Source organism: Bos mutus, chromosome 28 (genome assembly GCF_027580195.1).
Source record: "Bos mutus isolate GX-2022 chromosome 28, NWIPB_WYAK_1.1, whole genome shotgun sequence".
Taxonomy (NCBI): Eukaryota; Metazoa; Chordata; class Mammalia; order Artiodactyla; family Bovidae; genus Bos; species Bos mutus.
Genome location: NC_091644.1, coordinates 21,491,007 through 21,507,165, shown reverse-complemented (window position 1 = coordinate 21,507,165; position 16,159 = coordinate 21,491,007). Strand labels below are relative to the sequence as shown.

The following is a 16,159-nucleotide window of genomic DNA, read 5'->3' as shown; positions in this document are numbered from 1 at the left end:
AAAGGAGAAGACATGAAACGGAAAACACAAAATTGTAACAAATTAACATTTTTAAGCACCAGCAACTGCCTACTTTACAGTTTCACCAAATTGTCTATGCCTTTTTGACAATACGAGAAGATATTGGTAAGTAGATACAAAATAATATTGTAAGCAAGGAACTGCTCCCTCATCTCAACTTCTAAAAAGATAACCTTCCATAGTACAAATGTGGAAAATAAAGAGAATGAAATTATGAACTTTTAAGCTTTTAAGCAGTCTTTAAATAGTATGTTTACAACATACTATTTAATGACTTTTACAAAGTACTTTTATTCCATAATGTAAGTCCAAAAAAGACCAAAGTTTCAAATTATATAGATCATATTTTCTAAAATTTGTAAAAGTATGTGTAAGAAAAAACCCTTAAAGAAATATTGAGGGAGGACAATTTTAGAAGACAAAAAAAAATTCTTTTATTTTCATCTTTACATCGGGATTTCTAGGCCAAGGCCAGTAATTTGTCAATGCAGTTTTGGCAAAAACACTGGAGGGCACTCTATCAGTGAATAATAGGGTAAAAGTGAAAGTGAAAGTCGCTCAGTCCTGTCTGACTCTTTGCAACCCCATGGACTATACAGTCCATAGAATTCTCCAGGCCTGAATACTGGAGTGGGAAGCCTTTCCCTTCTCCAGGGGATCTTCCCAACCCAGGGATGGATTCCAGGTCTCCTGCATTGCATGGTGTAGTAGGATAGTTCTCCACTATCCAAATTTTAATGTGAGTCCTGTATTAGAACCACCCAGTGGTCCAGTGGTTAAGACTCCATGCTCCTAATACAGGGAGCCCAGGTTTAATTCTTGATCAGGGAACTAGATCCCACAGGCCACAACTAAGAGTTTACATGCCACAGCTAAAGATCTTGCATGCTGCAACTATGACCTGGCACAGCCAAATAAATAATGTTTTTAAAACACAGTTTAAAAATAAATAAAGAACCACCATGAGGGCTTATTAAAACAGGGCTTGCTGGATCCCACCCCTAGAATTTCTGAATCAATAGATACTGTAGTTCTGACAAGTTCCTAGGTGATGCCAATGCTGCTGGTCTGGGACCCACACTTAAAGAAACACTGTTTTAAATAATTACTATAATTATTACATATACATATATATTTATATACATAATTTAATTAAAATGTAATTTATTTTACTTATTCTTTTATTATACTACTTTGCTTATTGTTTTCTATTTAATTTACTATCCATAATTAATATAATTAAACTTTGTGCTTTTTTATAAATCTCCATAGTTACATAGATTTATCAGGTATACATTAGTTGTGTGGTATTTTATTCCACACTAAAACAGGAAAAAGAGACTAGCTGTATATTTGATTGATAGAATAAAACAACAAATTTGGCTTAACTGCTACCCATGACTAACCAAAGCTGGTGAGAGTCTGCTTTCCAGAGAGAACGTTTCTTCCTTTCAATCTTCCTTATTCATTTCTAAATCTCATTTACAAAATAAACAGCTAGATAATAAGAAAAGCAGAAATTTGAAGGCAAGATATCCAATTTTTAAAAATAGAGTTTTAGGAGAAAACAAAAAGATAAAAGCATTCTCTGACCCTTTCCCTATTCCCTTCTCTTCCACCCCCTACAATGGTACCAGAAATTATTCTCCATAAAATTCTACCCACTTTAAGCCCTGTTCAAAGGAGAATCTCCATCACAGAATGACAATGATGATCATCTTACAGCATATGACAAATGAGAGCATACATGCTGGTAAAAAAGCTAAAACATTTACAGATCTATTAACTTATTTGCTAAATGAACCATTCTTTATGAGATTTGCCTACTGGGCAGCCTGCATTTTCAAAGTCCTACAGCAGTACACTTCTAAATATCCTAAAACAAAAACAGTAAATAAAATATTATTCTAGGTTTTTGAATACTATGTTCTGATTTAATTTCTACATGACTGGATTCAAAGAACATGATAGGAAGGAAGGACATTAATATCCTTTTGAGATTTTCTGATAAGAAAACTATAAACTGTATAAAGTGAAGCTCTAAAGGAATTGCATGGTCAGAATATAATAATTTGGCTTATTTCCATGGTGGCTGATATATTAAGAACAAATTTTGAAGCCAGTGTACCAGTTTATGTTCTAGAAAATGTGTCCATATTAAGATTGGGCAATCTTTGGGGATGATAAAAATGTTTTAGAACTAGAAAGTGGTGATGGTTGCACAACACTGTGAGAGTACTAAATGCTACTGAATTGTTCACTTTAAAATGGCTAATTTGGGGGCTTTCTTGGTGGCTCAGTGGTAAAGAATCTGACTGCCAATGCAGGAGACACGGGTTTGATCCCTGGTCCAGGAAGATCCCACATGCCGCGGAGCAACTGAGCCCATGCACAACTATTGAGCCTGTGCTCTAGAGCCCATGCTCACATTAAAAGAAGTGAGAAGCCCGCGCACTGCAACCAAGAGTGCCCTCACTCATCACAACTAGAGCCTGTCAAGCAACGAAGACCCAACACAGCAAAAAAATAATAATAATAATAAAGTGAGTAATTTTTCTTTTGTCTTTTTCACTTCAGTAAAAAAAATAATAATAATAAAAGCAAAAACAAAAATCAGCAAGACAACTTTCACAATGTCCATGTCCTTTTAAGATTCTTGCTCCTGACATTTTACAAAAGGAAGAAAACTTTTAAAAGGAAAATATTACATTTCTTATGTATAAACCCAATGGCCAAAAAATCTTCAATGCTAAACTCCCAAATGTATTGAGAGAGTCAATTACTAAGCAGGTTGATTAGAACTCTGGGGGTCCCCAAGGACAGAGGGGTCTGGAATTCTCAAGTAGGAGGAAAGGACAAACTTTTTTTCCTCTACATTCCTTAGGATTATATAACAATAATGTATCCTGCTTGAGGACAGTTTCTGGGGGAAAAAAAAAAACATTCTGGCTAATCTTGTTATCTTAAAATGTAAATTATGGGAGTGGGTCTAGTAAGGTCTTTACAACTTCCAGACATTTTTTTGATTCACTTAATAACTATTTTTCTGGACTCCAAAATCACTGCAGATGGTGATTGCAGCCATGAAATTAAAAGACACTTACTCCTTGGAAGGAAAGTTATGACCAACCTACACAGCATATTAAAAAGCAGAGACATTACTTTGTCAACAAAGGTCCATCTAGTCAAGACTATGGTTCCAGTGGTCACGTATGGATGTGAGAGTTGAACTATAAAGAAAGCTGACCGCTGAAGAATTGATGCTTTTGAACTGTTAGAGTCCCTTGGACTGCGAGGAGATCCAACCAGTCCATCCTAAAGGAGATCAGTCCTGCGTGTTCATTGGAAGGACTGATGCTGAAGCTGAAACTCCAATTCTTTGGCCACCTGATGCGAAGAGCTGACTCATTTGAAAAGACCCTAATGTTGGGAAAGATTGAGAGCAGGAGGAGAAGGAGACAACAGAGGATAAGATGGTTGGATGGCATCACCCATCAATGGACATGGGTTTGGGTGGACTCTGGGAGTTGGTGATGGACAGGGAGGCCTGGCGTGCTGCTTTTCATGGGGTCACAGAGTTGGACATGACTGAGCGACTGAACTGAACTGAATAACTAATTAAGAGTGTATAACTTTATTGCTAATACTAGTGAGGGGGTACTCTTTCTGCCCCCTTCTGATGTCTATGTCAGAAGCTTTCTCTATCCCTTTTATACTTTAATAAAACTATTACACAAGAGCTCTGAGCAATCAAGCCTCATCTCTGGCCCCAGACTGAATTCTTCTCCAGAGGCCAAGAATCCCGGCATCTTCTTGGTTCAGCAAAACCTTTCAGTATTTAATTTGATTGGTCTCCCCAACCCACCTGTCTCTTCATCTACTCTCCCCTCTCTCTTGGAGTGACAGTCCCACTCTGACTTCACACATGTTATCAGTAGTTCTAGAGAAATTTTCAAAAATTTCTAAGTAAAACTTTACACGTATATCTGAATGGTACACAGTTTTAGAAAAGAAAGTGTCATAAAATCTCAAAAATCATAATTTTTACAACTATTGTTGACTTTATCTTTTGGTGAGTAAAAACTTTGCATTACTAATTTCACCCAAACTAAGAAGTCACTTTGTGTTCTAAGCACTTACTAATGATATAACTTCTAATTAAAAATGCACTGTGCTTTAGGGTTTAAAAAAAGACATAACCTTTCATTTCAGAGCCCATCAGTGATAGAATGGCCTTATTTCTTACTACATTATTTACAAATAATGAGCCAAAAATACAAAAATGGGCAGCGGTTTTATAACGGAGATATTCTAACAGTGTATGAAATTAGATAAAATATCTTCCAATTTACAATCTCTCACACAACATATTAGTTTCTCATTATTTTTTATTTGTCCATATAACTCTATAAGACCTGACTATTAAAACTGTGCACTATAACTTATCAAGAAAAGATTAATAGGTTAAAGATGGCAAATTGAGCACACCCTTATCTTCTCTTCCTCTCAAGACTTCATTAAAATTAAACAGTTAAGCAAACAAGTCCAGCTCCTAAATGATCAGAGAGCAAACATACCAAACTTGGAACAGTGTTTATGGGAGACATAGGAAAAATAGCAGGTTCACAGTCCTGTGTTGCCCATTACATAGCCAAAAAATGTAAATGGCTAGGTATGTGATATAGGTACTTGCTCGAAATGAAAATACAATAATGTACAGGAATTGTAATGAATTACCCATGTACTTGTATTACATACATTTATTTAAATTTTTAATTTAGGGACTTCGCTGGTGGTCCAAGACTGCCAGCTAAGTGGCTAAGACTCCATTCTCTCAATGCAGGGACTGAGGTTCAATCCCTGGTGAGGGAACTAGATCTCACATGATGCAACTAAGAGTTCACAGTTCAGTTCAGTTGCTCAGTCGTGTCCAACTCTTTGTGACCCCATGAACCACATGCCACAACTAAAAGGATCCTGCAAGCTGCGAATTAAAAAACAAACAAACAAACAAAAACCCCGTATGCTGCAATGAAGATAGAAGATCCTACATGTTGCCAATAAAACCTAGTACAGCCAAACAGATAAATAAATAAATACAGCAAAAATAAAATTTTAATTTAAAAATCAGTAAAGTTCTGTTTTAGAAAAGTTCAGATTAAAAAATAAAATAGCCCATAAAAATTTTCTTTGAAAAGTTGCTACTATACTTTCAGCTCAAAAGATTTTATTTCTCCTGAAAGAGTACCAGCTCAAATCATGATAAATCTATTTCAATGTGTCCAAGGCATTTTAAATACAATAGATATCTACAGTGGAATTCTCTATCATTCACTCACTCTCAACTTACTCTCCATTCCTAGATCATACCCACGTCCCATTTCAGTGCGTTGATTCAACATTTAGGGAAGAAGCTGTCCTCGGCTTGGAGAAGGGCCACAAGGAGGACTTATGTATTCTCTTCTATTGCTCAAAACAATTCAGTTCTTGTCCTAAACTTGTGCTTCCTACTCAGCTTCTCCAAGCTAGGCTTCAACAGTATGTGAACCGTGAACTTCCAGATGTTTCAGCTGGTTTTAGAAAAGGCAGAGGAACCAGAGATCAAATTGCCAACATCCATTGGATCACAGAAAAAGCAAGAGAGTTCCAGAAAAATATCTACTTTTGCTCCATTGACTATGCTAAAGCCTTTGACTGTGTGGATCACAACACTATGGAAAATTCTTAAAGAGAGAGGAATACCAGACCACCTTACCTGCCTCCTGAGAAATCTATATGCAGGTTAAGAAGCACAGTTCGAACCAGACAAGGAACAACAACATGGTTCCAAATTGGAAAAGGAGTATGTCAAGGCTGTATATTGTCACCTTGCTTATTTAACTTATGTGCAGAGTGCATCATGAAAAATGCCAGGCTTGGTAAAGCACAAGCTGGAATCAAGATTGCCGGGAGAAATATCAATAACTTCAGATATGCAAATGACATCACCCTTATGGAAGAACGTGAAGAGGACCCAAAAAGTTTCTTGATGAAGGTGAAAGAGGAGAGTGAAAAAGCTGGCTTAAAACTCAACATTCACAAAAACGAAGATCATGGCATCCAATCCCATCACTTCATGGCAAATAGATGGGGAAACAGTGGAAACAGTGACAGAATTTATTTTCTTGGGCTCCAGAATTACTGCAGATGGTAACTGCAGCCATGAAATTAAAAGACACTTGCTCCTTGGGAGAAAAGCTATGACCAACCTAGGCAGCATACTAAGAAGCAGAGATATTACTTTACTGACAAAGGTCTGTCTAGTCAAAGCTATGGTTTTTCCAGAGTCATGTATAGATGTGAGAGTTGGACTATAAAGAAGACTGAGTGCTGAAGAATCAATGCTTTTGAACAGTGGTGTTGGAAAAGCCTCTTGAGAGTCCCTTGGACAGCAAGGAGATCAAACCAGTCCATCCTAAAGGAAATCAGTCCTGAACATTCATTGGAAGGACTCATGCTGAAGCTGAAGCTCTGATACTTTGGCCATGTGATGCCAAACTAATTCACTGGAAAAGACCCTGATGCTGGGAAAGACTGAAGGACGGAGGAGAAGGGGATAACAGAGGATAAGATGGTTGGATGGCATCACCGACTCAATGAACATGAGTTTGAGCAAGCTCTAGGAGTTGGTGATCGACAGGCATATCTGGTTTGCTGCCGTCCATGGGGTCACAAAGAGTTGGACACAACTGAGCAATTGAACTAAACTGACTCAACACTCAGCAAAGGAAGATTGGAAAGTATCTAACTGAACACACCTTCCATAGGTAACAGTTTCGCAACATCTTTCATTGTTGGAGCATGTTGGCCACAAATATCCCATTATTAGCGCCCCCCATCATTCCAAGTGTTTTAGTGCTTCCTGTCATATTTACTTTTCTTCCTGAGAGACATTCAGGAAAACACCATTTTCTCCATCCCATTACATTGCCACTGACGTTTTAGTAACACTTATAAGTGAACATTTGGGGGAGCTTCCTGGTGGCCAGAACCTAAATTTGATGCTGCACTTTAAACAATACAAAAGAAGAAACCACAGTCCTTACCCTTCAAAGTTTCCCTTTCCATTAAAAGGCTGCAACTGGACCTTTAAAAAGGAGACAGATTTTCAGAAAACACTTACCCTCCACCAGGGAATTTATTTGTCTCATAACAAAATAAAAACACACTGGGATAGTTTTTATTATGTCCAGCTCAAACTCATCCAGAAGCAGTGTCAGTTCCTTCTATCAACTATGTAAAACCCACTTATAGACTTGAGCCTTATTAAATAATTCTTTCCCTTTCTCTTTTTCTGGCCAATTAAAATTCCTGTGGTCATGTATGGATGTGAGAGTTGGACTGTGAAGAAGGCTGAGCGCCGAAGAATGGATGCTTTTGAACTGTGGTGTTGGAGAAGACTCTTGACAGTCCCTTGGACTGCAAGGAGATCCAACCAGTCCATTCTGAAGGAGATCAGCCCTGGGATTTCTTTGGAAGGAATGATGCTAAAGCTGAAACTCCAGTACCTTGGCCACCTCATGGGAAGAGTTGACTCATTGGAAAAGACTCTGATGCTGGGAGGGATTGGGGGCAGGAGGAGAAGGGGATGACAGAGGATGAGATGGCTGGATGGCATCACTGACTCGATGGACATGAGTCCGAGTGAACTCCAGGAGTTGGTGATGGACAGGGAGGCCTGGCGTGCTGCAATTCACGGGGTCGCAAAGAGTCAGACACGACTGAGCGACTGAACTGAACTGAACTAACCTGTGTTCAAATATTAATTCTACATTTTAATTAATTCAAATTAATTGTCCTTTTTTTAAAAAAAATAATGAACTTAAGAACTGTGTGAAGATGGACTATGACTATGGTCAAAATCAGTGTGTAGTTGGGACTGAAACATTAACAATCATATAATACATTCTGAATTCTGGAAGTAAAAGTTGAAAAATCTTCTGTTTCTGGGAATTCAAATCAAACAGATAAAAATTTATTGAGTGCTTACCCAAGACAAGCATCCAATAAGGACAAATATGAAGAAATAAAAGATTCAAAAACACATCTGATCCTGAAAAAGTGAATAATCTAACAGAAGAAAATAATATGGTTTTACCTATCACAAAAGGGATAATTCACATAACAGTCAATTAATCAAAACAAGGAGAAACTATTTATTGCTTATTATCAAAATATAAGAGAATAATCAGACTGGACAAAAGAAAGTCAAGAGTGCAGAGAAACAGATACCAAGATACTTCCAGTGTGTATGCAAATTGGGAAAACAACTCTAAAGGACAATTTGGCAACAAGTACTAACATCCTTTTTAAAATACATACTTTTAATCAGAAATTGCATATCTAGGGATTTTTCCCAAAGAAATAACCTGTCAAGTATTTAAAGACACAGGTACTACAAGGAAGCAAGCAACACGGTTTGTAACCATGAATAATTACAAATAATCTAAATGCCCTACAATAGGGACATGAAAGTGATGACATAGCTGGCTAACCATCAGCATGGAAATATCTTTAAGATAGGATAAATGGGAAAAAGAAGCTTTATTAAAAATACAAAGTATTTTTCCAAATAATATATACCATTGTTTTTAAAGACAAGTAATGTCCCCACAAAAAAATAAAATAAAAATAAAGACAAGTTATGTCCCCACACAGTCTAGAATAAAAGGCTTAGAGCAAGGCCCAGAAATGTGAATTTTCAACATTCCCCCTCCCTGCACATGCACACACACACACACACACACATACAACTGACCTGGGTAATCCTGGCACAAGTGTTCTATAGAGGACCCTTTGAAACATGGTGTATGAACATATCTCAAATTTGAGAGTGACTATATGTGCAAAATAGAAACATGATAAAATAAGAAAGTACAGTCTGGAAGTGATGTTTAATTGGAAGATTGAGAGAAGAAAGAATAAGAAAATGAAATATAATACATCTACTCAGACTATCAAGTAACCATTAAAATAATAACCACAGTGACAGAAATAGACAATATGATATAGTTTTAACTTATGTCAATCAACAGCCAAAAAAAAAAAAAAAACACAAAAATCTAGATCAAAAAAAGGCAAAGGAATTTGTGACTACACAGATGGACCTTGAGGGCATTATGTTAAGTAATATCTTTCTCAGACAAAGAAAAACAAATACTGTATGATGTCACCAATATGTGGAATATTTTTAAAGCTGTACTCATAAAAATAGTAAAATGGTGGTTACCAGGGGCTAAGGGGTAGGGAAACTGGGGAGATGTTATTTAAGGGAACAAACTTGCCGCTAGACAATAAATAAGTCCTAAAGACCTGCTGTACAACACAGTGATTGTAGGAAACACACTGTATTATAGATTTCAAAGGGACTAGATCTTAATTATTCTTCCCACAATAAATGAAATAATAATTATGTGACATGATACAGGTGTTACCTAATGCTGTAATGGTAATCATATTGCAATATACAGGTGCATCAAATCAAAACACTGTATATTTAAACCTACACAATATTATAAATCAATTAAATCTTGATTTTAAAAAATAGGCAAAGGATTTGCAAAGACTTTTTTCAAAGGAGATATACTAATAGCCTATAAACACATTAGAAAGAGTTCAACATCATTAGTCATTCAGTTCAGATCAGTTCAGTCGCTCAGTCGTGTCCAGCTCTTTGCAACCCCATGAATTGCAGCACGCCAGGCCTCCCTGTCCATCACCAACTCCCGGAGTTCACCCAGGCTCACATCCATAGAGTCAGTGATGCCATCCAGCCATCTCATCTTCTGTCGTCCCCTTCTCCTCCTGCCCCCAATCCCTCCCAGCATCAGTCTTTTCCAATGAGTCAACTCTTGGAAATATAAATCTAATTTATAGTGAAGTACCACTTTACATCTATTAAGATACAATAGTTTTTAAAATGGAAAATAAGTGTTGGCTAGTATGTAGAAAAATTGGAACCCCCATACATTACTGATGACAGTATAATGTATAAAAGGTAAAGTGTAAAATGATGCAGCCACTGCAAAACAGTTTGGCAGTTCCTCAAAGAGTTAAACATAAAATTACCCTATGACCCCACAATTCCACTCCCAGGTATCTACTCAAGAGAACTGCAAACAGATGTTCAAATTCTTGTACACAAATGTGATAGCAGAATTATTCATAAGCATAGCCAAAAAGTAGAAACAACTCAATGGTGATTAGATAAAGAAAATGCAGTATACCTATACAATGCAATTATCATTCAACCTGAAAAAGAAATGAATGATACTTGTACACCACTGTTGACAGCAGCATTATTCGCAAAAAACAACAGAAACAACACAAGTATCCATCATTAGACAAAATGGATAAACAAAATGCAGTACTACATACACACAATTGAATATTATTCTGCCAAAAATGAAGGGAAATTATGATACATGATACAACATGGATAAACCTTGGAAATATTCAATTCAGTTCAGTTCAGTCACTCAGTCGTGTCCAACTCTTTGCGACCCCATGAACCGCAGCACGCCACGCTTCCCTGTCCATCACCAACTCCCAGAGCTTACCCAAACTCATGTCCATTGAGTCGGTGATGCCATCTAGCCATCTCATCCTCTGTCATCCCCTTCTCCTCCTGCACTCAATCTTTCCCAGCATCAGGGTCTTTTCAAGTGAGTCAGCTCTTCACATCAGGTAGCCAAAGTATTGGAGTTTCAGCATCAGTCCTTCCAATGAACACACAGGACTGATCTCCTTTAGGATGGACTGGTTGGATCTCCTTGCAGTCCAAGGGACTCTCAAGAGTCTTCTCCAACACCACAGTTCAAAAGCATATTACATTAAGTAAAATATGTCAGACACAAAAAGATAAATACTGTATGATTCTACCTAAGAGAGATGACCAAGAGCTGAGGAGGAGAGGGAGGAATCAGGAGTTATTGTTTAATAAGCACAGAATTTCCATTCAGGATGATGAGAAGGTTCTGGAAATGGATAGTGGTTGGTACAACACTGTAATTGCATTCAGTGTCCCTGAATCCTGAATTGTACACTTAAAAAGAGTTAAAATGGCATATTTTGTGTTATGCATATTTTGTCACAATCTTTTAAAGGCAACACAGAAAATTACTGTCAAAACACACACAAAAATTAAAAAATAGTGATGTATGGTATAGTCACATATAACCTTGAAAATGGTACGATAAGTGAAAAAAGCTGGACACAAAAATCCACATATCATATGATTCCATTTATACACAATGTACAGAATAGGCAAACCTATAGGGAAAGATCTAAGATCATGGCAGCCGGTTCCATCACTTCATGGCAAATAGATGGGGAAACAGTGACAGAATTTAATTTGGGGGGGCTCCAAAATCACTACAGACGGTGACTGCAGCCATGAAATTAAAAGATGCTTGCTCCTTGGAAGAAAAGTTATGACCAACCCTAACAGCATATCAAAAAGCAAAGACATTACTTTGCCAACAAAGGTCCATCCAATCAAAGTTATGGTTTTTCCAGTAGTCATGTATGGATGTGAGAGTTGGACTATACAGAAAGCTGAGTGCCGAAGAATTGATGCTTTTGAACTGTGGTGTTGGAGAAGACTCTTGAGAGTCCCTTGGACTGCAAGGAGATCCAACCAGCCCATCCTAAAGGAAATCAGTCCTGAATACTCACTGGAAGGACTGATGCTGAAACTAAAACTCCAATACTTTGGCCACCTGATGTGAAGAACTGACTCATTGGAAAAAAACCCTGAGGCTGAGAAAGACTGAAGGCAGGAGGAGAAGGGAATGACAGAGGATGAGATGGTTGGATGGCATCACCGACTCTATAGACATGAGTTTGAGTAAGCTCCTGGAGTTGGTGGTGGACAGGGAAGCCTGGCGTGCTGCAGTCCATGGGGTCACAAAGAGTTAGACACGACTGAGCGACTCAACTGAACTGAACTGATAGGGACAGAAACAGATTAATTGCCAGGAAACAGAAAGAGTGAAAGAGTAGGAGTGATTGCTTAATGGGTACAGGGTTTCTTCCTAGGATGATGAAAATGTTCTATAGTAAGATATTGTGGAAAAACCCAAACGAACTTTTTGGCTAGCCCAATAGATAATGGTGATGGTTTCACGTAATGAATGTACTGGAAGCCCCTGACATGTACTTTAATGGTTAAAATTGGGAATTTTATGTTATATGAATTTATCTCAATAAAACAAAAGCAGAAAAATTGTCACACACACAATTAAAATTATGAAAAACCTATGTAAGTGTAAGGGGAAAGATAAAGCAGAGATGCTAAAAAAGGCTTGAGTGGGTCAGGTTTTTTCTATTTCTTAAAACTTTTATAACATTACTACATTGTTTTCATAATAAAAAGAGAACTATCATGTATCAAGTACCTACTAAAAAATTAAGCACTCTGTTAGGCATTGTCATGAATTGTAAGTACTTTCCAACATACTGGGTGAACAGGAAACATTTGACAGAAACATGGAAATGAGAGCAAAGGAATCTAGTTATGGGCATGGGGGATTGAATTCTTAGTTATATATTGTTATTTAGCAATCCCAAAACATGATTTTAGAAAAAAGATTTGTATATTTAATTCATAAGCTTATATAAGCTGCCTAAGGTCAACACTTGATTTTCCCTTATAATTGAATAGCCCCAAAGAGAAATCAGAATTAGAAAGAGACAGCATTCTTTTACAAAGAACCAGGACAGTGTTAAAGTTATAATTCCTTAAAGTTAAAAGAAAACTGGTCTGTGAGTCATAGCTGTATTTTTATATAATTCATAAAGTTATTTTTATGACCTCTGTTCATAATATCAGTTGCCTTTATAAAAACCACTTGGAGTAACAACCTGGAGGATAGGACTGGGTAGGGGGTTGGGGAGAGACTCAAGAGGGCAGGGAGATGAGTATACTTATGACTGATTCACACTGTTGTATGGCAGAAGCCAACACAAAATTGTAAAGAAATTATTCTCCAATTAAAAATAAATTTTTAAAAATAATTTTTAAAAAATCCCACTTGGAAACCCCAGTAACATCAATTCTATATAGAGAGCCAGTCCAAAGAGTTTTATAAGGCAATTCAATTCTTATAAATAAGCTGGGTGAAGATTTCATCCTTAATAAATTTATTCTGCCCTTTTGATATTTAATTGCACTTAAAAGTATACTAAGATGTCTTTAGTAGAAATAGATCTCTGCTGTTTCAAAATCAGTAGGTGCTACTATTGAGAACTCAAGACTGAATATCATACTAGCATCATACCCTTCAAGAAAAGAGGATTTCCATCATTCTTGACTTTATTTCTTAGTTGACATGGCATTAGAGGGCTGATTAGGTAGGAAAATCCTACCAATAAATTGTTCTAGTCCCTACTAGGATATATCTCCAGTCTTCTTTAAAATATATACATATAAGCAATATAATAGGCATATTGAAAAGCAGAGACATTACTTTGCCAACAAAGGTCCGTCTAGTCAAGGCTATGGTTTTTCCAGTAGTCATGTATGGATGCAAGAGTTGGACTGTGAAGAGGGCTGAGCACCGAAGAATTGATGCTTTTGAACTGTGGTGTTGGAGAAGACTCTTGAGAGTCCCTTGGACTGCAAGGAGATCCACCCCGTCCATTCTGAAGATCAGCCCTGGGATTTCTTTGGAAGGAATGACACTAAAGCTGAAACTCTACTACTTTGGGCACTTCATGCGAAGAGTTGACTCATTGGAAAAGACTCTGATTCTGGGAGGCACTGGGGGCAGGAGGAAAAGGGGACGACAGAGGATGAGATGGCTGGATGGCATCACTGACTCGATGGACGTGAGTTTGAGTGAACTCCAGGAGATGGTGATGGACAGGGAGGCCTGGTGTGCTGCGATTCATGGGGTCGCAAAGAGTCGGACACGACTGAGTTACTGAACTGAACTGAACTGAACTGAAGCAATATAATGATCAAAAAGCAATCCACCACTAATTGCTTAGACTGCAAAAGCACAGTTGGTGGCTTCCCAAGTGGCTCAGTAGTAAAGAATCTGCCTACCAATGCAGGAGATGCAAGAGACACAGGTTCCATCCCTGGGAAGAGCCCCTGGAGGAGGAAATGGCAACCCACTCCAGTATTCTTTAACCTTGGAAATCCCATGAACAGAGGAGCCTGGTAAGCTACAGTCCACGGAGACTCAGTCAGGTCCACGGAGACTCAGTCAGACACGACTGAGCACACATACATGCAAAAATACAGTCATTTGCAAAGGAATAATTTTCATGAGAATTATTTACATCACTTTTCAATATGCCTGTAATTAAACAACTAAATTTTCATCAGGGTTTTGCTGCCCATAAATCAGTAAATTTTTGGCCATTCTGAACTAAGCCCCTTACATATGTTGTCACAAATGTACAGCTAGGGTTATTCTCCAATCAGTATAGAATTAAATTCAAGAATCTTGAATGGTGGCTAAGCCTCTCGAACTCTGCAGTTGTTACCAATTCTATTCCTTTTAAATGAAGTACAAAAGCACAAAAAGCAGCTAAGTTTAAATTTCCACACTCTGATTACTTATAATTGGTTGCCATATGTACTGTGCAGTGCTGAGTTCAATTCACTTCAGTTGCTCAGTCCTGTCCGACTCTTTGCAACCCCCTGGACTGCAGCATGCCAGGCCTCCCTGTCCATCACCAACTCCCAGAGCTTACTCAAACTCATGTCTATAGAGTCGGTGATGCCATCCAACCATCTCATCCTCTGTCATTCCCTTCTCCTCTTGCCTTCAATTTTTCTCAGCATCAGGGTCTTTTCCAATGAGTCAGTTCTTCACATTAGGAGGCCAAAGTATTGGAGTTTCAGTTTCAGCATCAGTCCTTCCAGTGAATATTCAGTACTGATTTCCTTTAAGATGGACTGGTTTAATCTCCTTGCAGTCCAAGGGACTCTCAAGAGTCTTCTCCAACACCACAGTTCAAAAGCATCAATTCTTCGGCACTCAGCTTTCTGTATAGTCCAACTTTCACATCCATACATGACTACTGGAAAAACCATAGCTTTGACTAGATGGACCTTTGTTGGCTGTGTGCTGTGTAGGATGCCCATAAAAATACAATTGTATAATGGAAAGAACAGGGACTCTGAGAGAGTCTGATTGGCCCAGCTTGAGCTGTCTGGTGGACAGAATTCAAAGATAGCTCCCCAGATCCCTGCCCACACTGTACACAGCCTGTATAATCCCCCTCACTTGAGCAAGATCTGTGATCACTGTAATCACTGCAGTGATTACATTATATTATATAAAACTCTACAGTAGTAAGCTAGAGAGCAGTTTTCTCCTGCTGGCCTTGAAAACCCCAACTACCATGTTTTAGAGAGGGCCACATGGCAAGGTAAGTGGGCAGCCTCTAGGATCTGAGAAAGGTCCTCCACTGACAGCCAAAAAGTCCTGAAACCACAGGAGTTGAATTCTGGTAACAACTAGTGATCCTCGAAGAGGATCCCAAGCCTTAGATGAAAACAAAGTCTCAGTCAGCACCTTGAAAACTGGTGAGACCCTAAGCAGAGGACACAATCAACCCGTGACCACACACCTGACCCACAGAAACATAAGATAATAAAGTCATGTTGTTTATGCCACTAAGTTTGTGATAACCTATTGTTCAGCAACAGAAAACCAAGTCCCATGCCTACCCCTTAACCAGAGCAGGATGGAACTCTTGACTAACAGGTGAAGTAAGTTCACATCCAATGGGGGAGGAGCCATCCTCAAGTGCAATTGAAGTGTCATCATCAGTTTGGAGGATGCATACTGGAAAAAAGAAGAGCAAAAATTATCCACCACAATATATTCAGTATCTGATATTTCATAGGCTTTCAACGTTCAACTCACAACTCTTCCCTATTGTTGGCTCCCTAATCTCCCTCCCAATGCAAGAGATACAGGTTCGATCCCTGGGTTGGGAAGATCCTCTGGAGAAGGAAATGGCAACCCACTCCAATATTCTTGCCTGGAAAATCCCATGAATAGAGGAGGCTGGCAGGCCACAGCCCATGGGGTCGAAAAGAGTCAGACATGACTGAGCATGCATGCACTGCCATATA

The 16,159-nt window shown here is 38.2% G+C and overlaps 1 protein-coding gene across 1 annotated transcript in view; it reads right to left on the bottom strand.

Moving 5' to 3' along the window:
- Window positions 1–15,841, bottom strand: part of CTNNA3 (catenin alpha 3) — a 1,958,943-nt gene extending 1,943,102 nt beyond the window's left edge. Inside the window, exon 1 of the mRNA XM_070364862.1 lies at window positions 15,749–15,841. Within this exon, the coding sequence (XP_070220963.1) occupies window positions 15,749–15,821 (73 nt within the window). The 5' untranslated portion in view covers window positions 15,822–15,841. The remainder of the gene's footprint in view (window positions 1–15,748) is intronic.
- Window positions 15,842–16,159: the final 318 nt, after the last annotated feature.